General features: G+C 36.8%; 1 protein-coding gene across 3 annotated transcripts in view; it reads right to left on the bottom strand.

Annotated features, from left to right (window-relative positions):
- Positions 1-3,504: 3,504 nt before the first annotated feature.
- The window catches only part of LOC139127226 (transient receptor potential cation channel subfamily M member-like 2), a 49,651-nt gene continuing 30,394 nt past the window's right edge, over positions 3,505-22,761 (bottom strand). The window contains exons 4-18 of one of the 3 annotated variants that reach the window (XM_070693136.1): positions 20,993-21,053; positions 19,411-19,526; positions 18,527-18,664; positions 18,132-18,196; positions 17,844-18,046; positions 12,207-12,306; positions 11,842-12,073; positions 11,345-11,497; positions 10,144-10,287; positions 9,590-9,844; positions 8,044-8,218; positions 7,623-7,776; positions 6,858-7,009; positions 4,328-4,505; positions 3,505-3,901 (exon numbers count right to left, since the gene is read on the bottom strand). In XM_070693136.1, the coding sequence (XP_070549237.1) occupies positions 3,766-3,901; positions 4,328-4,505; positions 6,858-7,009; positions 7,623-7,776; positions 8,044-8,218; positions 9,590-9,844; positions 10,144-10,287; positions 11,345-11,497; positions 11,842-12,073; positions 12,207-12,306; positions 17,844-18,046; positions 18,132-18,196; positions 18,527-18,664; positions 19,411-19,526; positions 20,993-21,053 (2,262 nt within the window). In that variant the 3' untranslated portion in view covers positions 3,505-3,765. Of the gene's footprint in view, positions 3,902-4,327; positions 4,506-6,857; positions 7,010-7,622; positions 7,777-8,043; positions 8,219-9,589; positions 9,845-10,143; positions 10,288-11,344; positions 11,498-11,841; positions 12,074-12,206; positions 12,307-17,843; positions 18,047-18,131; positions 18,197-18,526; positions 18,665-19,410; positions 20,829-20,992; positions 21,054-22,761 lie in introns of all 3 variants that reach the window. The other 2 variants (XM_070693138.1, XM_070693137.1) reach the window with 2 other exon arrangements.

Genomic DNA, 22,761 nt, shown 5'->3' with positions numbered 1-22,761 from the left:
GTAAATGAACTTACCTTTTTTCCTTTGAAATCAAAGAAAATAACTTGTTTCGCTAATATAGCTGATATTCATTAATATTACTGCCCTTTTCGTAAATACAGCTGAATAACGGATCAACTTTGTCATGAAAAATCTCCATACGTAGGTAAACAATAATCTGTTCAAGATGTGAAAGACACGTAATAAAGCAGTTCTTTTCTCAGTGAGGAAAAAGTGAGCGTTAGAAGGATCTGTCCTTCCCCTGGAAAAGGAGTATTTATCGACCTCTGGGTACTGTTTTCAGGGCACCTTGAACCGTTCTCTAACTTCGTTCTCTGTCACGTGGGTTGCTGTTATTACCAAAGTATAGTTCCTGAGGAATGTAGTATTTCAGTTCTAGTTTCCAGACACAGTTTATTCAGTGATTGTTTACGCAGCAGTCGTCGACTCGACTAGGATTTGCCACCACCTAACAACTGTAAAACACCGCGTCAACAGTCCACACGAAAATTTTGTGCTGAATCGAGTAAGGTAACAATTGGCTTGCGTTAGGAAAGGTCAGTCCACCATCCGTCAAAGTAGTTGATCTGAAAAATCTTCACTGTGCACCAACTACATGAGTGGCTGTTATAGTTGTACACGTAGTTCATGGGCTTTCCATTGTCATTTGTTACCAGCTATGTTCAAAGTGCGTCAAGGTACGAATATTTTCATGTATGGAGTTACAGACATCGGTGAAGTACCGGGTACATTGATTTTGTTCAAAACCACTGCCTGTTTGTTCCTCCTGTTGTTTTTTGTGTCCCTAACGTCGACTGGCTCTATTTGCGTACACACATAGCTGTCAGGATTAAGATTTCCTGGATAATATATGCACTCATAGTTTATTCCGCCTCTGACGCAAAGATACAGACTGTTTTACATGTGCCACTCCTAGGCCCTGGGATCGATTTCCATACCTTTAAGCTTTATATACGAAAGCTTTATGAGAAAACCATTGCATGATCCAATGGACTTATATCGTTAGGTGATGAGTGAGCGTCGAGAGATTATGCCCTTTTCCAGGGATTAGACTCAAAGATCAAGCCACGAGCGGGCGCTCTTTATCCTGCGACTTCACATTGCCACCGTGACCGAAGCGCTAGAATGACCCTAAACGAATGATTACGTCTTCTACAGGAAAATTAAAATAAGTAAAATTGCTTTGTGGACTAAATTTACGTACGGAAAATCTGCACACGTTAACAAAAAAACAAAATGGGCTGCATTCCTTGTAGGAAACACTTATCCTTGAAAATATCTGGCATCAGCTCAGTATTTCCTATGATTGTGTCACACTACACTAGTGTATTACAACAATGTTCAACGCCTCAAAAACTTTTTTTCAATGGTCTGAGTATCAAATATATTTGCTGATCATTGCAAAATATGTAAACGGTTTGACAATAGCCTTAGTTTAAGTGACTGTGAACGATCACAGTATATGAATTAGCCGTAAACTTCTGAGGAAATGCATAACTCCTCACTTACGATTTCATTATGCAGACCTATCAGAACTTTCACTACAAGAATCGTGTCTTATATCATACAACACTACGAAAAGGCAGCGATGCAAGGACAATAGATGACTAAAACTACAGGGCAGGGGCCATTCCTATTGCACCTTCTTCATATATATACAAGGTAAAAACGTCAAATATATAAAAACAATATAAAGGGGAATAAAATTGGTCGTGATTATATGATTTGATATCAACCTTTAATTCAACTAAATTCTCCACAATTAGTTGTTCTGATTAAAAAAAGAAATATGCTGTAGAACTGTTCTGTGTAATCATAAAACTGACAACGTAGTGAAGAAATGTGCAACAGTGTGACTTGCTATTACAAAAGTATGACCATCCAAAGGATCGCAAATAAGTGTCACAGACTCTATGTTCATGAAAGCGATCAAAACTTGAAGCTCTTGGCATATATATTGGTATCCTGCAAATTTATTGAAAAAAAGAGGAAGGCAATGGGGTGCGTGAAACGTAGCAGAGAGATGCGGTGAGAAATGACATATAAACAAAAATTACGACTGAGTAAACCCTCGAAGCATCGTATCGCGATGATACAATTGTCTATGATTGAGACATGTCATGATATCGAATCAACTTTTGTTAGAAATATCTGATTATAAATACCATAGAAGAAAACCAATTATATTCAAAATCCAATTGAACAGAAGTTTATATTAAATACCAAAAAGGCATGGCAAACTCATATGTGTCATTGTCAACTTTTTCAAGAAAGAAACATGCAATTAATCTAAAAACGTGGTGGCATCTCTTCATCATCTCTCTTTTCAAAAAGTAATATTCTAAACCATTGAAAAATCAGCTCCTAACCTTATGAATAAAAACGTATACATACGTGCAAATTCAAATCGTGATCAGAATGTTGTAAATAATGGAATCTTAGTCGGAAGCTTACAAAAACAGTCCAGTTGACAATAACATGTAATGGTAAATATATCAAAAAGAGATGCTTATAAAATCTAAGCATGAAAATGACAGCCGTTTCAATATGTATCTTAAACTCAAATGTACTTCACTAGAGTAGGGTGATTGAAAGTGCATTGTGTACAAGAAATTTCATAATGGAATTTCAGTGCAAAGTGGCTGTATATGTGCATTTATTTACGTTTGCAATTAACATGGATTTACTTCACTAGAATATTCCGATTAGGAAGGGTTTTTGTAGTAGACATTTGATGAAATTTCACCCCTAAGTGTCATTCTACTTAACTTGGTTGTCTATCATGCAAACTATGAACACTTTGTTTCTGTAAGTGCATTTGTATATGTTTGACAACTGAGGTTTATTTAATCCACTAATATAATGTTATTGAATGTCGTCGGCGTGCAACAAATATGATAAACAAAATTTCATGAGAAACTTATCTGTGTGTTATACATTAAAATCTTTTGGGTAAACTATGTTAAACAAAATTCATTTGGAAACTACGTCTGTCAGGCTTATTATTTTGCTTTCTGATTGACTACCTTTTTTGTACCCCATGGTATTTCTGTCCTTTCTCAATAGAACACTTTTAAAGTCAGCATTATTATTACATGTCTCAATCATCGACACTTTGTCTTTCTGAAAACTATATGTTTGTATGTTTATTTATTCATGATATTGTTCGTTGTTTATGTTTGTGTGTATGTTTGTTTGTTATTTATGTATTTGTATGCCTCTTTGTATGTTTGTATCGTTTTTGTTTATTTATTTATTTATTTGTTTGTTTGTTTATTTTTTTGTTGTTCTTCCTGTCTACCCTGTGGTCATACACTTGTTTTTATGAGTTATTTGTAAAATTATTACAATCAGGTACAGGACACCTAACATTTTGAGAAATTTGAAAAAATATCAAGATCAAATTATTACACATAATATCCTATCGTGTTCACATGATAGTATTTAAAACACAAATTAGCTATCCGGGAGACGATTTTGACAATCCATAACAAGGTCATAAAATTTAGAGAATCATTACTTTTATTGATTTATGACAAAAACTATTTGGTATATCTACTGTTGCCAAATTTATCAATTGCATTTTAATGAAGTAATGCTAATGGAAAATGCGATATTTTCGTGATCTGTTCAATGAATCATGTTTTAAACGACTTCATGTGAAACAAGCATATAGCTTCCGTACCTTAATTTTGCTGAATGTGATTTTCGCTCGAAATAATAAAAAAAGAAGATACACTACAGTTAGATATATGGTGTGATTTCCTATTCTTTCGTTTTGATTTTCGAAATCTCATAGAGGATGTCTTTCTTCATGATGTCAATTTCGTCTTTCAGCTCCAATCGCAGTTTACTTATACTAGATTTGATTTCACAAACTTCAAGAACAGCTTTGTCCACTCTGGCATAAACAAAATTCAAAATACGCAAGTGTTAAAACTTAGGACTAGATAACTATGAAATATATGTCAGAAGTGTTCTAAGATCAGCTGCATTACAAGGCGGTGGTTTGGGGAATGACTGACAACACAATGGATAGATAGGTGTGTATGTGAATGAACAGTTTCAGTGTCGGTTAGGTTGAGTCTAGAAATACCATTCAATGACAGGTAACAGATAATGGATTGAGTGAAAAGTAAATGGATGGTTTGATGACAGTATAAAGGACTGACTGATAGCTGGTCGAATGTATCGATTTATGGATGAATGAACCAATTCTTTGTGTTTTATATATAAATTGATGATTAGATGATTGGGTTAATGGATGGATAAATGACAACGTGCCCTGGTGATCTGCAAATACACTTAGTTTAAAACAATATGGTACCTTTCATCGATGGATTTAACTCTTCTTTCAGTAGACTTAATCTGTTGTTGGTCTTTCTCTATTAAATAATCATTTAAGTGTCTTTTCTCTAATTGGTTCAGATATTGTTGTTGTTGTTGTTGTTGTTGTTGTTGTTGTTCTTCTTCTTCTTCTTCTTTCAAGCACTTTTCTGTAAGACCTGAGGACAAATACCATTCGAAAAAAACACTAAGCTCACTGAACTTTATGTACTAGTTGCAATCACTTCGTGTACAGTAGATTTCTGGGTTTAGCTAATTATCGAGCTTTTCAGTGACTTCAAGTTAGATTCATATAACTTTGAAAAATGTCCTGTAACAAAACTGATCGTTGTAGCTTATTATCTTTATTGTATATGTACACATAAAAGCATAACAGTTGACCAGAATGTCCATCACTCGAGTTTAATTCATTGGGGCAATCGTCAAATGGTATTCACTTTTCTTTTTTTTATATTTACATATATTCATATCATTAAGTATACTTGAGATGTACAGATGAAGTCCTACTTTAAGGACGAAACGTTGTATCAAAATTACCAACAGAATAAACAGAGAATACACAACCAGATCAGTAGATGTGTTCAATTAATTCATCCGCTATTCACATCATTAATAGTATTAAGTGAAAAAAGGTCCATAAGCCCGGTTAAAAGGATTTCAAGACATCCTCGCTATTAACCCTTCGCCTTTGGTTATAAGGCCTTAGTTTACTACATAATAACATGAATTAGCAAAAGTGAAAACAATTAACTTGCATTTGATATATTAATATTGGTATAGAAGTATCGTTTCCGGTAATTATTCTACAAACAATCACATTTGAAACCACAGGTAAACAAATGAATAGGCATCGTACAGAGTCGGGCCAAACTCCTTAAGATGATTGCACCGACGACCATGGCTTACGCTCGAAAAATGTTTTCTACCGACTTTAAACATGGCAAGCTATTTTGAATTTTGGTAAGTTTGAAGGCGGTGCTAAGTTTAATCGGAGATGTGTAGATTAACAAGAGCGTAAAGACTGGCCTGACTAATAACATATATTATATGAGAGTCTTCAAAAAGAGTCAGTCCAACTACAACCATAGATCATATTGCGGGAACACACCAGGATCATGGCATAGATAATTTTATAAAGGAGGCAGTCCAACTTGTACTCTTTTTCGTCAAATGATCTTTATGTCAGTAAAGAACTAAAATGAAACTGCCGGTTCTGGCGTACCCCCTCTCTAAGCCTCCATTTCACTCAGGAGGCTCACAACAAGCAACCATGCAACTCGCCTAAATACGCAGCTCTCGCAAAATCATGCGAGTTGTATTAGACTGGTGGTTCAGGGATTATAGTGAGAGCATCCCCCGTCTTTAAGCCCAAGCTCGCCTTCCAGAACCACCACCAGTAGCTCTTTGCCCTCTTTGTGATCTTCGCTGACTTCGAGGCCCTGAGCATGGGTAATTTGCGAGGAGGAACCCGACGGACAAGTCAAAAAAAAAAAAACTTCTTGGCATCCTCAACATTAGTGTCGCAATAGCAATCAGCATACACCTTCAGTAGCGACTCGGTAACATAAGGTGCATTTTACAGGCAATAAAGCACAGCAACTCGTCGATAACGATATCATTATGAATATCCAAACGATTATTGGCGTCATCTTTATGACGGCTAAACTCATTCTCTCTGGAAACTGTCACATAGCCATTCATTGTCGCACAGTCCGTAAGACCGAAGCGTTTCTTCTTGCACCTCTGACAGAGCATAAGATGTCCCTGACAGAGCTGCGACACCTTACTTGCAGTCGTTGCATTCCATTGGCGTGAATATGCAAATTGGTGCTTAACAAAGAGTTGCGGTTCTTTGTCGGACACCACCACCTCGAAAATCAGAAAACCTTAAACTCACCAAACCACAGAAATTGACCTGCTGATTTCGATGACAGGGTGGCATCAAGATATTAGTAAAAAACTCAGTACTGTACAAGTGCCATTCAATGTTACTATAACACCAAAAATGGGTTAAGTACTCATGCATGTGATATCGGGTCCGCACTGACATTGTGCAAATCCTCATAAACCTTACAAATCCTCCTAATGATCCTTCATAGTGAATGATGCTTGTTTTATGCCATTTTGTCTATTCTTTCATCGATGTTAAGGGGTTTGCTATTGTTTTTGCCTGTCTATTGACGTCGTTGTAGCTTCTTTGACCAGCTAGTTCGTGTCATGGTCATGAATGACCTTATATTAATTGCACATTTTGTCATTTCAATGCGAACAGTCAAATTTGATTATTTTATTAAAGGAAAGAATAAAGGTATCTTGCAGCACGGATAAAGCTACCTATAAGTTAAGCAAATACACCGTTAAGACGTTACTTTAGGCCCTACTGTATTTTTCGTTTTAATTGAACTTCAATGTTAAATGACTCACCAAAATCTAAATAAGCGAAACGCAAAATATATGAGTGGGTGTTATAAAATTAGCTACGAAACTTTATAGAGACATATATTACTTACGCATTTTTAGGTCTTTAATTAACCTAAACACGTGTTCGATGATGATGAGTGGTGGTGCTAATGTCGGTCTATCTACATATTCAAATATCAGTGCATATCGATGAAACTTCCAGATTAACTCTGCGTTTTCTTGCACTTTTCCAAACGTAAAACTGTGAGAATGACAAAAAACCTGAATCTATCGCACTTAGAAATATAACTTATTGTTAGTGCGCCATCGGTATCGATATTCACACTTAAATTTTCACAATAACTTACTACGTGTGTTGAGTAACTAAAATTTTCATCGTCTTGTTTGAAGAATCGTAACTGATTTTCCACACAGTGATAACATAGGATAATGCAGCGAACATTTTCAATATCTTTATATTTAGGTAAAGCGTTTCTTTCGTATCAGAAGAGAACTGATCAAAGTGTACATGCGAAAAAGAAATAATGATCACCTCTTTTAGTTTTCAGGTACATTCTATTGTTACTAAACATTCATGTCTTCAATCAAATTTTGACAATAATTATAATTTTTGTATGCTGGAAAGCAAATTGGTGTCACGCAAGGATAGATACTTCAATGAGATATTCCCAGACATCAAATTACAATGTTAGGAGAATGAAATCTACTTTGTGGATATAAGAGGATTGCCCAATCGATATCACGACTCTGTTTATAATGTACTAGTATGTTACGTCAATATTAAGAATCACTTATTTTAACAAATGTTGTTATGTGGCTGGCAAATCAATAAAAATTATGACAAGTGATCTTACCTGAACATGGCAATAAGGAGATTTATGAGTAAAATGTTGGAAATAAGTAAGTAGATTGCCGTTAGACCATGCACCACCCACTGATATTCGCCAACCTGGGGACAGACATTCATGAATCTTGGATCTTCATAACAAGTCACATTGTCAATGCGACCTGAGAAGAAAAACAAATATTACAAGCTATAATTGATTAATTTATGCAAGGCATCGAAACAAATGATTACGCTTGCTGTTGTATCTTTAATGCATGAGAGGATTTTGAGTGTATAAATAGTCACTTTTCTTAAGTTCAGTAATTTTTCCATCACATTAAACTAATCATACTATATAACACTTTTTCTTCATTGCAAAATGCATAAGGGGATAGCAGGACCGTGATTTCAAATAATTAAAGAAACATGGAATCGTCATAAATACATACCTTCGATTTCTTCCAAAAATAGTTCGCCATAAAGATACCAAAAGGGTTTGTACAGAGCTCGAGCGATCAAATTAAAGTGTGGGTCCATGTTTGGATACAAGATAGCCTCAACAGCAACACCAAATCCAACGAGGAATAGTATCAATATGAACAGAAAGTAGGCGAGATCTTTCATCTGCAACAGAGAAATAACTGATCTAAATTGGGATATCAAGCGAGTCCCTCCATAACTAATATTGCAGGTGTCTCTGTGGGCCATTACAATACGGTGGCTTTCAATCAAGTAATAAATCGTGACATACGGCAGTCAGTTACCTAGCGGAAAAGCTCCACACAGAACCGCTCTGTCAAATCCCCACAATTCTGTCAACCAGCAGAGCTATCAACCCAGGGTAGAAAATAAGGTGATTTCGCTCGAGTTCGAGCCCACAAACTAGAGTATCGGTCACCTTGCGAAGAAGCAACGAGCTGAACCAAATCCAAATCCCCACTCTCAAAAAAATGTTGCAACAACCGGCTCAGTTGTTACATTTTTTCTGACTGAGACCCCTCCACACGTTGCAGATTTCAGAACCACTCACGCTCGCACGCTCTCTATCACACGTCGCACACAATGGATATACATCGCTTAAACTGAGCGAAAGACAGCCTCGGGCACAATTCTGGGTAGAAAATACGGTGTTTACAACGTTTGAATTCCATTCGAGCTTCAACGGGAAGCAAGTGTCGATCAATGAGTACAGCTGCTGTGATATCATCGAATTCTCGAGTCCGCGAAACAAGGTAAACTGCAGCATTTGGAAGTGATTGAAGGCTTCCGAGCTGAAATTTCCCAACACCATACAAAAGACTATTGCAGTAACCCAACTGAGAAGTAGCAAATGAATGGAACATCTTTCCTGTGATGGGTCTGTCTTGACGGATCTTGCCAATTCTATGCAGTGCATAAAACCCGTTCTTACACATGCGACCGATATGGTCTGACATCGGGCCGATGTGAGTAATTTTCACACCGACATTGCGAACTGTAGAGGACGGGGCAATATCCTACTCGCCAATTCTTAGACTGTAGAGTTTCACTGCATCGATCATTGGACGAGACGAAAACTTAACAACCTCCGTCTTCTCATCACTGAGAATTAGCATATTGGATTTCAGCTGGCTGCGGATTCCGTTGGCGCAAATCTCGAGAGAAACTCGAATTTCATATGGTCTACTACAACCAACATAAATATGTGTAGATCATACGCATACATCATTTGATTATATCTTCGAGTAATGCTGTGCACAAAGTAAAAAAAAAAATTCGGGCCCAGAACCGAGCGATTTCGTCTTGCACGTTATCGGTGCTCATGTTACCGATATTGCGACGCGATTTTCTGGCCTGGGACCCATAACATGCTGTAAAGTTCGCACTCACGCTCGTACACTCGCTATCACACTTCGCACACAAAATCTTTACACAAACATCCCTAACCTAAAAAACCAATTCCTTCAAAAATAGAATGTGTAAACAAGATTGCATTTTTTGTAAATCGTCTCTTACCATTTTAAATATCATGATTGTCTTAGGTCCAACTTCTTTTAAAACAAAACCGAACTGAAGAGGGCGGAGACAGAATATGATGTACGTCATGCAATACATCACTCTGGCGGCGACGAATACATTTGGTGGAAGGATAAGGTGTAATAGAAAAGACACTGCAAACAGCAAATACATGGCGAAATCCAACATATTCCATACGTCAGAAATCCAGCTGATTGCTTTGTATTTCATCGATTTTGGCGCACGTGCGATCAACTGTTCAAGAGAACGTAAGGTACAATTATGGAGGACGTTATTCTTAGAAGTATTGTGTAAAGTATTTGGAATATTTAGCAACATGTCTTATTTTGCAAGGTTTTTGTAGGTATTTAATCACGAAAGAAGGTTTGTCAATTAAATTTCATAAAACAAGTTTTAATTGTTTTAATAATCCAATTTTATAAACACGACATGTTTCATCAAGAACGTGGTTACACTTCATTTATAACAAACTTCTACTAAGTGCGGGGTATGAAGCATAAACTCTGAATGATAAGCAGAAGCTGTACCCTGACCTGTCTGACTTCTTCCACTACCATCGTAGTGACCCATACGACAACAATCCATTCGATGGTACCGGGTGAGTTTGCTTCTCCGTACGGTCTCAAATCGGTCAATAGAAAGAAGGCAAACAACAACAACAGTACTATGTACGAGACCTGAGCCAAACATTGAATAAAATGTCAGGAATTAGATTTCAATCTCTCTTGTTTCACTTTTTCATGTAAAGCCAATGCATATGTTTTAACCGAGCTTGAGCGTACATGTCATTTTCAAATAACCTGACGATTTCTTTAACATTTTAGCATGGATATCAATGGCTGAGCAAATTCTTCCTTCTGTTATATATAGTTTTTCTCTAGAAAGCAAATGTATACAATACACTATACGTACAATATCCAATGCTACTTTCACCCTAAATTGTTTAAGGACTAAATCAGGGAGCCTTAAGAACACTTTGCGTTATTTCAATCATGAAGCAAAAAGCCTCTATAGCTTTTGGAAGCACACGGATCCCCTACAATCATGTAATTTTTTAAAATCCTTTCGTTTGTCACAGCCTCGTCAAGAGTTGCCCAAACAAGAATTATGCAATAAAATCACGTCACGAGATACTACAATATGCAGTTGAAAGTTCAATACGGAAAACATTTTTGCAAAGTAGATGACAATACCTAAATTGCAATAAAGGTTACAGTTTCGGTAATAGCGCCTGAAAAGTGAAAGACTTAAAGTTTTGCTTAATCTTTCCTCCAATAGTATTTTAACCATTCTCTGTTAAATCAAAATTGTAATCTTGGGTTACCGTGCAAATTTTGGTACTGGATAACAAATTGCTCATCATTTACCGATACCTTAAAATCAAAATGACCGCCATCCCAGTGTTACCCCAATGGAAGAACAAAAATGTTCAGTTTTCGAAAAAAAATAAGACGATGAAAAGATTTTTACACCAAGAGCTTTAAAATGAGCCCTCACAAGTAGTATATCAAAAGAGAATTGTAAACGTATGGATGTCCCAATATCTTTCCCTGGGGACATTCTCTCTTTTATGGATCTTTCAAAATGAATTCAAGATTAGGTATCATCAAAAGATAATATAATTATTCAATTATTTCATATAAGTTTTGTTGAAGTATGGTTTAAATTTAAACATTTTATCGCACAATTCCTTGTTTGCTACTCGTAAACAAAGAGGAAGAACTGGATGCTTACAAAATTATACACGAATTTGGTGATCGGTGCTGTGTAATAATTTCTCACAGATATGAAGAAGCGTTCAATCTTGCCACTCCCAGAGCTCTCTTCAGGATAATCGTTAAGAAGCATCATGACTGGAAAGATTGGTAAAATAATCCCAACGAAAAACTGTAAATTAAAGACCGAGAAAGGGTTGGGATACAAAATAAGCGAGGATTTCCACACAAAATGGTTACTTATCATAATTGACATTCAGCTTCAATAACTGGAAGGGACTTAGTTTTGCACATGATGATTATTTTAATAACTGGCGAGATACATTGTGATGATTTATTTTCAGGATCAACAAACAGTCAATTTTGTCTTTAAGAAAACGTAATACGGTACAATAGACATGATAGAGGGACGTTCATCGCTAGATTTTTATTGCAAAGGCGAAGTTGGAAGATGATTTCCGTTGATAATACTACCAAAAATGTATCTTAGAACGTCAATCATTTAGGTATACGTACAGCAATCCATTGCGTTCTTGAAGAGATACACAAGTTTCCGTTCCAAACACTCTGAAGTTTGCTCTGGCAACAATCGTGTCCTATAAACTTCCTATTGTTGCTCGAATATGCAGTGGATAAGCATGTTGTGTTTCCAAACGCAGGTAGAGTGCGCACTACTGCCAGCTCACAGTTTTTGCTGTCAGCCTCGTACAACCTCTCCAACGTGCCGAGAGCAACATCCTTAAACTCTCTGAAGGAGGTAAGAGCAGATTTGCAGTAGTATGCAATGTGAGTTATTTGTCATGCGATATAATCATGTTTACATAGACGCCATCGTGATCGATTCAATAATTGCTATCAAGTACGGTTCAATGGTAACTTACCCTGAAAGTTGTAAAACGTCAGAGTGTAAGGTAAGTTTGTTTTTCCTCTTCGCATACACAGACAATTCTCGAAGGATTCTACTGGCGATTAGAGCTGTACCTGTGACGAAAGGAAATAACTTGAAATTCAATGAAATTCAATTATATATAGTGTTTTTACCACAAAGGTATACTTCAGATGATCGGTGACTAGCTTTTATGTAATTTTATTCCATGACTTACTGAAGAGGCGACACGGCACCACTGTCATAAAACACAGACGTTTTAAAAAGTGGCTCTGTGCATAGCTATACAATGCATTGTGGGAGACTGCATATGGAAAACTTTATCGATAGAAAAACTGCAGAATTTTAATTAGATTGTTTTGACACGGGATATTCTTGTAATGGTTTATTTCGTGGCTTAAATATTGTTACCTTGTTGGACAGGTACTCAGCTGATGGATTATACAAGTGTTCATTTTCATATGATATACATTCTCAATTTTGATTACTTAGTTTGGTTTGTTTCAGAAATGTTGTAGTAATGTTGTAAAGTTTATTTGGCTGAACCGTTACGATTGCATGCAGGTCTAAGGGAGCGTTCAGTTATTACAGCCGGGGATGGGCCATCAAAGTCCAGGGGTACCTTAAATTTGAAAACTGCAAAGGGGGGGGGGTGTCATATATTTCTCAAACAGCACAGAAGGGTGTCACTTAATTTCCATAAGTATCCGTCCTGTCAAAAAGCTATTTCAGTATTCAGAAATATTCTTCGGAGATAAAAATGATTCGCTGCATGATTTCATTTTCTGAAGTCATTTAACTGTAAATCTGAGCAAAAGTGTAATTATCTGTCACATGAACATCTTGCCTTGGCAACTCTGAGGCTTTTCGTCTCTTAATTCGAGTTAAGTGAAGGCAATGACCGAAAGCAATTACTTACATATTAAAGATATAGCAAATTTTGTCAGGGAAAATATTTAACAGATGCCTGTAGACTACTAGCACCATGAAAAGTAAAATTATACTTTTTGGTGAAATTCCAATATCATAATTGTTGTCCACATCTGAACGTTCAAAGACCATATTTGAATCCAGTACTTTTGTATCAATTGTCAAAAACCTATAAAAGCACAGATTAAGTTAGTTTAGCATTGTGAAAATAATCATAGTTTTCTCATAGACTCCAATGTAAAGTGAATCAACGTTTTGGTGAAATTCCAAAATCCTATTTTTTGCACACATATTAAGCTATCAGAAACCAACTAGTTCAAAAGATTTTTGGTCGATTTTGAAAGAAGTTGTCAAACGAGGGGATGATTCATCCGTTGATATGGACATCCAATCATGGTATAAGCATTTTCATAATTTGTTTAACAATATATATATGGTTCTGAGAATGATAACATTTTTCTGAATAGTGTTGAAGAAGAATTGAATAACAACATACTAAGTAACCAAGGTGACCTGGATAATGACTTTGATGATGGCAATGTTGACTTCAGAGATTTTGTTTACTCTAGAATCACAGAGGAAGAAGTTCTATTTAGTCTTGCTGAGTTAGTTCAACTGTTCAATTTTATTACGGATTCTTGTGTTTTCCTTTCAGAGTGGACCACAGCTATTATCATCCCTTTGTTTAAAAAAGGTGGCAAATCTGATGTTAACAACTACAGAGGAATATACTTTTAAACAATTCGAAAAATTTAACCGCAATTCTAAACCGTCGGCTTTGCAATTGGTCTAAGGTTACAAATGTACTCTTTGACTGTCAGGCCGGATTTTCCTAAGGCCATAGCACTTTAGATAATATTTTTGTACTATATGCAATTATATCTTAGTTTCAGACATGGAAAACTTTACTGCAGTTTTATGGATTTCTCAAGGGCATTTGATTTGGTAAATCATTCTCTCTTACTGTATAAATTGAAATGCTTCAGTGTAAATGGAAAGATGTACTGAATTTTACACTCCATGTATAGTGATTTGAAAGGCTGTGTCAGATCCAGAAATGTTACTTCACATTATTTAAAATGTCCACCAGGTGTTAGACAAGGGTGCACACTAAGCCCAATACTGTTTTCGTTTCTTTATTGAGGAGCTTAATTCCATGATTTCAAATACTGGCAGAATGGGCATACAACTCACACAAGACATTATTGACCTTTTTTGCTTGCTCTATGCTGATGACATGGTAATTTTTGCCGATTCTGTCCGTATTTTACAAGCTCTTATAGACCTGCTGTCCCTATTCTGCCAAAAATGGTGTATGTCTGTCAACCTTGAAAAATCTAAGTTTGTCATTTTCCGCAAAGGGGGCACCAAACGGCTCAAGAAAATTGGCTTTTTAACAATTCCAAAATTGAAGTTGTTTCTCACTATAAATATTTGGGCCTTGTTTTGTCCTCTCTTAACATCTGGTCTAAAACTGTTTCAACGTTGGCAGGACAAGCTAACAAATCCCTTAACCAGTTTCCTAGTGCAAGTCATAGAATTGGACAGTTCCCATTTAAGTGTCATTTTAAAATTTTAGATTCTTTTATTATACCAATTTTATGTTATAGATCTGAGATAAGGGGATTGCAATATTATGATGTAATTGAAACAGTTCAAGAAGTGGTATCGACGTTTACTATCAGTCAATAAGACTACCTCAAACGAGGCAGTGCTCGGAGAATGTGGACTGCTTCCTATTTTCGTTTTTACAGTCAAACGTTGTATTAGTTATTGATTAAAGTTGCTGCAAATGTCTTCTGACAGACTGCCTCGTCAGACATATATCATGTTATTTAACCTTGATTTATTAGGGAGACATACTTGGGCAACATCAGTCAAACATTTTTTATTTTCACATGGTCTTGGAAATGCATGGGTAGCACAGGAAGTCGGAGATGAAACCACTTTTTAAAACTTGTTATAACACGCCACATGCTCATTCCGTGTCGCAATTGGCCAGAATACGTCACGTGACGAGAAAATAGATACGTCTAGTCCCCTCCGGATCGACAAAAGTGACGTCAGAGGGTATCTTTTGAAAAGCTATTTCCCTAGTGACCATAGTGTCGTCTGCAGCTTTGCAACAATGGCGGGCGACTAGAACGTGATGTGCGTCCGGGATAGGTGACGACACATTCTCTAAAACAGATTTTCCAACTTTTTCCAACATTCCAACGCGTAGGAACTTGAAGTTGAACAGCTCATCGAGGGAAAAGATTAAAGTGCAACTAAGGATGTCGCTAGGTATGCTTAGAATATTTTTTGAAAGAAAGTGGTACCACGTACAACATGAAAACGCTGTAGGAACATCGCCCAGTGAACTTGTCACAATGGATTGTTGCGGTACAAAATATCAAAACACATTAAAAACTATATAACAATACAACATGAGCATGTGGTGTGTTATAAAACACCTATAGCCTGGTCTTTATTCGGGCTATAGCGCCCGTCTATTACCCCGAGGGGCCGTGTGTTACCAGAAACACATCGCTATACCCCTCGGCCTACGGCCTCGGGAAATAGCGATGTGTTTCTGGTAACACACGGCCCCTCGGGGTAATAGACGGGCGCTATAGCCCTCATGACCAGGCAATATGTGTTTACTATATACCATAGTGTCAGATAACTGCATACAAAGCTGGCCTGAAAAACTTGTAGAAAAGCCAAAGATGCGCTCGTATAGAGTTTTCAAGAGCTTACTGGAACCAGAGAAGTACATTTTCCTGAATTGTAATTGTAAATTTATCAAAGCTTTTGCACGTTTTCGTTGTTCATCCTCTGATTTAGCAATCGAAGTTGGTAGACGTGAAGGTATAGACCCATACCTCAGAATATGTAAGATTTGTAACACAGGTGACATCGAAGATGAGTACCACTTTTTTATAAATTTGTCCAATGTATAATCTCCTCAGAACCAAGTTTTACCGCGATTTACATTTGTTGAACCAAACAATAACAAATTTCCAGCACTAATGCCTCTATCAGTTAATAAGACAACCATCGACCTTTGCAAATATGTATTCAAATCCTTGGAGTTGAGATCTTCACCTGTTACGTCAGCATAATGTGTTTGTGTTATGTAATTACTTGCGCATCACCTATAATTATTATTTCACTACTAGTCGTGTATCCCTTTTGCATATGGGCTGGAGGCCTAGAAAAGAGATAAACCCATTCATATCAACTTTTAACTGTCTTAGTCTAATAAAGTACTTTGAAATGAATTATCAAATGGCTATAAATACACAGATTTAGCTTGTTTTGTGTTGAAAAATTATTCATAGTTTCCTCATAGACTCACATGTATAGACGTTTTCAGTGAAATTCCAAAATCACATTTCTTGTACACATTATATGCACCTGTAACCATCATATTCTAATCAAGTACAATTATGTTATTAATTATCCAATGTCTGTATATATACAAGTATAACAAGTTTTTATTGGAAAAAAAAAATATCCAAAGTTTTTATCATAGACTCCCATGTCTAGTGGATGAACATTCTTGGTAAAATTCCGAAGTCAAATTTTTTGTACACATACAAGTTGTAATTATGTCAATTATTAAATGTCGATAAATGCATAGATATTGATAATTTGTATTGAAAAAGTATTTACAAGTATTACATAGTTTTGTCACAGACTACCATGTAAAGTGAATCAACATTATCAACAGATGATTATCAATTAAATCCAAATGTCAAATTTTGTACACTCACGCTTGCGCCAAAAAAATTGCGATCCAGTTGTAATCTCTGCCCAATCCCTTTGTGAGGGAATTTTGAAATCATAGCGTATAAGAAGAGGAAATTTGAACATAAACACCTTGTGAGTTTGTTAGGCGGATCATTTGAAAAATCTGGGAATCTTTTTATGGGTTTTATTGCCACGGGTGCTTGTAATGTGTATGCAGCTTCACTAAAGCAATGGGGGGGGGGGGGGTGCTGTTATCTTAAAAGGGAGTCATCAATGTTTTGGTGCAATGGGTAGGGGTTGACTTATTTTGACTGATGCGCAGGAAGAATTTGCCGGCCCTACCCCGGCCATAATAACTGAACGCTCCCTCCTCAGAGGTCTTCCTTACTTCAGGTAGAAGGTTATACTATCAACTCCTTGTAGCAAAATTCAGCTGGAGTGAAATTTTGATTGTTTCTTTTAAGGGACAAAGGGGGCCATTTTTAAGTATTTTAAATGGGCCAAATAAATAAAACCGTCGCAAACATGAATTAATGGTCATGACCATTAATTCATTTTCGCAATGGTTTCATGTATCATTTCTAAAACCGGGGTTGAATATATGTATGGTCACCCATTCATTCAGTATCTTTCAACATGTCAAACATTATAAGTAGTATCTCGCATCAAACAAATTCATAAAAACTGGCTGACTTTGTCCCTTTAAAGCTCAGACATGATATACTGAACTTTAAAATAGCAGTATTGTGTTTGTTCTGTTTTGTTGTTTGTTTGTTTTTTTTGTTTGTTTGTTTTATCTCCGAGTCCATGCTCGTTTCGGTGCATTCCCTTTGCCATTTGACACTGAAAAAGTCCTCGCTTAGGAAGAAGTCCTAGTACACCTCTGTTACAATGTAGGTAAATGTGAACAGTTAAAATGACGTTGCTTATATTTTTCCAATTATCGAAGACAAAAGACACAAACCGATACTGCCAGTGGTCAGTCTTTTCAAGAACAAAATGGCCAGCTTTCTTCTATTCAGCAAAACTGCCCACAGGAATAAGTGTTTGTTAGGGTCTGATACATTGGCTTCCTCTGGTCTCCCTTTAAACTCTTTGTAGAGCGCATTGTATTCATCGCCTGTCAGCTTCCGAAGTAACGATCCGATTCCGTCCAGCCATTTCTCCTGAAAGAGATTAAAAATGAGAGTGACACCAGAGTGAAGTGTTTCGGAGCATAGCAATGAACATGCAGAAGAAAAAGATACTTCCCGATTTTTCCCTTTTTAACTCTTTCTTGAACATATGTAACGGGTCCTCGACGTCCATCTGATGAACCTGTATACAAGAGTGGTAAAATTATTATTTAATATAGGGTTCATTTTTTTCATTCATAGCCATATTTAGCCGTTCGTTCTTGAAATTACCAATACTTCATTCGATACTTGTTAAAGGTCTTTATCCTTTAGTGACTGTATACCACAACATTTTTTTTTACAATACAGCCTACGATACCCAAAAGGCGTATTCAAAATGTTGAAGAAATTTAGCAATTATTCTGGGAATTCAAACATTTTGAAACATTGTGCGATTTTCAAAAGACAAATCAAAGGTACGATAATTTCATTTTTGAAATGTGCGACTGTAAAGATAAAGGGCACTAAATACCTTTCGGTATAATTTGCTCAGCCTTTCATAGGTCAAATATTCGTTAATATTCACGATATTGACGAGGAAAAGATCCACGAAATCTGCCTTATTGTTGATCAGCAACTCCGAAAAAATGCCATCCATTTTGTTGGACTTCTGTAAAGTAATCATGAAATATTTTTTATGCTTCAACAAACGAAGCAATGTGTTATAGTATGTTATTATATCTAGTATATCAAAATCTGTAAAGTTCAGTTTTAACCAGTGATTTTAACAGTAAATGAGTTTTGGAAATAAATCAAATCAGCATTACAACTGGAAATAAATATAAATGCATCGGAAACAATTACATGTATTCTAGGTAGTCTTCAAACGTAAAGATACAGGAACAATTTACTATAATTAATCATTCAAATTACAAAGTCATGAGATGATATATTTCAGAGGAGGTAAAGTTTGCCCGAAATTATGAATTGATGCTAAAAAGTGAATGCCAGTGTTGTTTGTATACATTTATGTGAGGTTGATTTACGGAACTGAAAAGCAAATTTGAATGCTATTATGCGGAAAATTTAGAAGCATAGCTCTTTTTACCTAAACTCAAGCAAAAATTATTCTGTATTTACATACAAATGCTCTCTTTAGTACGTAGATATATTTGATTAATTTGAAAAAGGTCGTCGAAATCAATGGCTCAAACTGATCGCAGCTTGTTTCGAGAGAAACTGAAAAATCAACTCTTAATTATATAAATGCACAAATATTCATTTAAACTAAGCGGGACTCACTAAAGTTGATAGAACAGTCTGGTGAAAAAAGTTTAGAAAGCGAAACACTATTTAGATAGATATAAAACCAGGCGTTATCACGAATTTTTTCGTTAACTTTAAGGTTATTTATACCTCTGGTTCCTGTATTCTGTCCTCCTTTTTGATGAAATCTTCGATAGTGTCATACCTATTCAACACAGTAGCCAACTTCAGTTTTTCAGTAGTATCAAGGATGTCATTTTTACTTTCTGCAAAAACAATAAAATTGTTATGTCATAATATATATAGTGTTTGATGATATACAAGCGTCATATGATAACATCGAAAGTTGTCATTTAACACTTATTTGGTTGCACTCGTATAGATTCATGTCCTCTTGGATACCTCTCTTGAACCAACTTGACTTGTGGTTCAGTTTTTTTATCAGCAGATAAATAAGGTTTATAAAGTTATTATCCTGGAATTTCTTGGAAACTTCCACGCTGACAGAAAACTTTCATACACAACAATTGACTGTATCAACTAGCACCCGTCTGAGACAATATTCAACAAGCGACAGGATGTATACCTTGGAAAGCTATTAATAGAGGAAACAATTCTCATGTATCCCATTGCTTTACGGGGAGGAATTTATCAGTACACCTAGGCTAGCCTTCACTTTTTACTGAGAGGGGGGCAGGTGCAATTTAAGTAACTTAAGAAAAGTTCATCTCCTTAAAGTCTTCATTGTAAAATATGGTCATCCCTAAATTCAACGAATAGTAAAATATGATCAACACATTAAAACCTGATTCGATTGATTAAATAATGTTGCTATGGTGTGCCATCAAGATGTCGAGGTACGTGGAATTTCATGGCACAGCCACATAACTTTGCTCTATGAACACTATAACTTTGGGATATTTGTAAAAATTTGGTTTTGTGTTCCTAAATTCGAGTTTCTCCTAAAATATTTAATCTATTGTCGGTAAAGATAGCCTCAATGTGTGGCATGACTACTTTTATCAATGAAAAGTTAATTTCAGTCAAGACTTGAATGCAATTTTGGACAATAACAATACTACTTGCACACATGTTGCCTTTGTTGAGAAGCTAAACAGTTGGCATTTCATCCTACTGTTTGTAAGATACAGGAGCATTAAGCTGATTGTGTAATCTCTTTGTCACCTGAGACACTAAGCGTATATTGTAGCATATTGATTGTCCGTTATTAGGTCTAATCTTCATAGTAGCATGATTATTTGTAGTGTACTTTCTACTATTTTGAATCTTTGGTTCTACTTTCGTAATACAATTGTTCCAGACAAATATTTCGTAAATAACTCCCATCAAATTGTCTATTGTAAACGTAAACTTTTAGATGTTAAAATTCTCGTAACACTTTTGTAATACTCCAACTCCTTCCCTAACACCCCCATCCCCACAAAAAAATCCACTTGCCACCTCCCCATAAAATTTAGGCATAAAATTTAACTTATCATTTGTTAAATCCTCTTGGCTGCTTCCTTGTCATCCCGTCTTGCATGCAACTCCCACATGTAACGATACGACTCAAAGTACATGCAAAGTATAAGAAAGTCAAATGTAGGTAGATTCATATTTCCGAGAGAATACACAAGTTATTTATACAGACACCAGTACAAAATTATTTTAACAATTGTCAAAAATTACTGAGCATTAGTGGTATTGATTTTTCGAACAATAAGCCACTTACCTTGCCATAATGCATTTACGATCTCAACAAAATTCGAATCATCCTTTTGAAATATGGTTATCTGAAAGTAAACATATGCCTTAAAAATATTTGCAAATGCGTTTTTCAAGCTATGGGATATAAATTAACACGTATACCTGTCAAAAGATGCAACACTTTTTGAAAAAATTCAGCAGGTTATGAATTTATCTTGGAGAAATAACATTATAAGTAATTTATTACTATCGTATTGCTTTTGATAGCTGTCAAAGAGCAGCGGGGAGAGGGGCGAATGCACCACCCCTACTTGAGAATTACTAAACCGAGCCTCCCAAACCTTTCTTCATTTGTCATTGCAAGTGGGTCAAGAGGGCGTTTTTCTCTACACTGCTTTCGGAAAATGGTCCGTGCAGACAGATGGAGAGCCTCTAGGAAGGCCCACCATCCTCGCTGGCCAGGGCTCTTCATTTAGATAGAACCATCGCCTGCAGTATACCTCATGTACATGTGCTGCAATATGATGTGAACACCCATTTAGAGAAATCCGTAGCTTCCCCTGTAGTCCGAACACTAAGTAAGAGAAATATTTGCAATCTGATATTCCTCCGACCCACAGCATGGCCATCATGGATGACCTTACCAAAGAGATTCTTGCGTAAATGCCTGACCCAGTTCCAGAGCGTCAGTAATTCATCTACCTTCATAGCCAGGTTCCAAAGCCAGCAAGGCTTGTAGCGGAAGAGTGGAGGGTTAAGGTCCTTGATAGTACTCGAGATGAGTGGCTTGACGTCCTTGACGACGTCAAAGGCAAGTTTGAGCTCGATGGTGCCACATGGGGGGAGGGGGTAGAAAAAGAGGACCCGCTTGACTTCTTTGTAAAAGAAATCACTGACGGCATGCATCAGGGCTGGTGGACTGGCCGTCAATGCTCACATGTCAGACAAAAGGGCAGCATGGCTACATGCCTCCCTTTCTGAGGGTGAGTTCATTCGAAACTAAAGTTCCTGCATGAGCACTACCATTGTGACTGGGTGGTCGAAGACAAGTTTGAACTGGTCCGGGCAAAGATTAAATGGAGTCAGGATGTCATTGGAGTCTCTAAGCACACAAACCCTGGTGTGCTGACAGGGATCGATAGTGTGTACTATGGAACACCAACCCGTTCATTGGCTCTAACACCCCCCCCCCCCCCTGTGTGATCCAGACCCAACCAACTTGGCCCAACTAATTGATGGTTAACTCAACTGTGTGGCCCGTGAGTCGTGGAGCATTTTGAAGGCGTTCTGAGAGGCCAGTGTCTTACACCCACATGCCACCAGAAAAAATAGAAATTGGAGGAGAGAGTTCATGAAATTGGTCAATGATGTGGCCAAACTAGAAAATGTCCTTAAGAGGGCAATCATTCTGAGAGACATTGCCGGTGATGACATCTATAACAGTGGGAAGTAAAAGTTTGGCGGGCCACAATCGGCTCGCCCACTAGCCCTACAAAGGCTGCTGGTGCAATTGCCACAGCGGAGACATAGATAAGGAGAAGACTGGTGGCTAACATTCCCTGGCCTGAGTATATGCCGCTTTTGAGCCAACTTGTACGATTTCTCATACTCCAACAGTCTGTCATCCGAGGGTGCAACTAACCTGTAATAAATAAACAGCCCTCCAAAAGCCACAGTGACGTATCTCCCATCATTTTTGCTTCATATTTGGCTTTCAGGTCTGCTTTGGAAAAATATGGACTGTGAGTTGGAGGGGCCCCTACCAAAAGAGACGGGCTCACGGATGATGAGTCC

Source organism: Ptychodera flava, unplaced genomic scaffold (genome assembly GCF_041260155.1).
Source record: "Ptychodera flava strain L36383 unplaced genomic scaffold, AS_Pfla_20210202 Scaffold_29__1_contigs__length_4469600_pilon, whole genome shotgun sequence".
NCBI classification, from domain to species: domain Eukaryota; kingdom Metazoa; phylum Hemichordata; class Enteropneusta; family Ptychoderidae; genus Ptychodera; species Ptychodera flava.
This window is presented reverse-complemented; position numbering and strand designations above follow the sequence as displayed.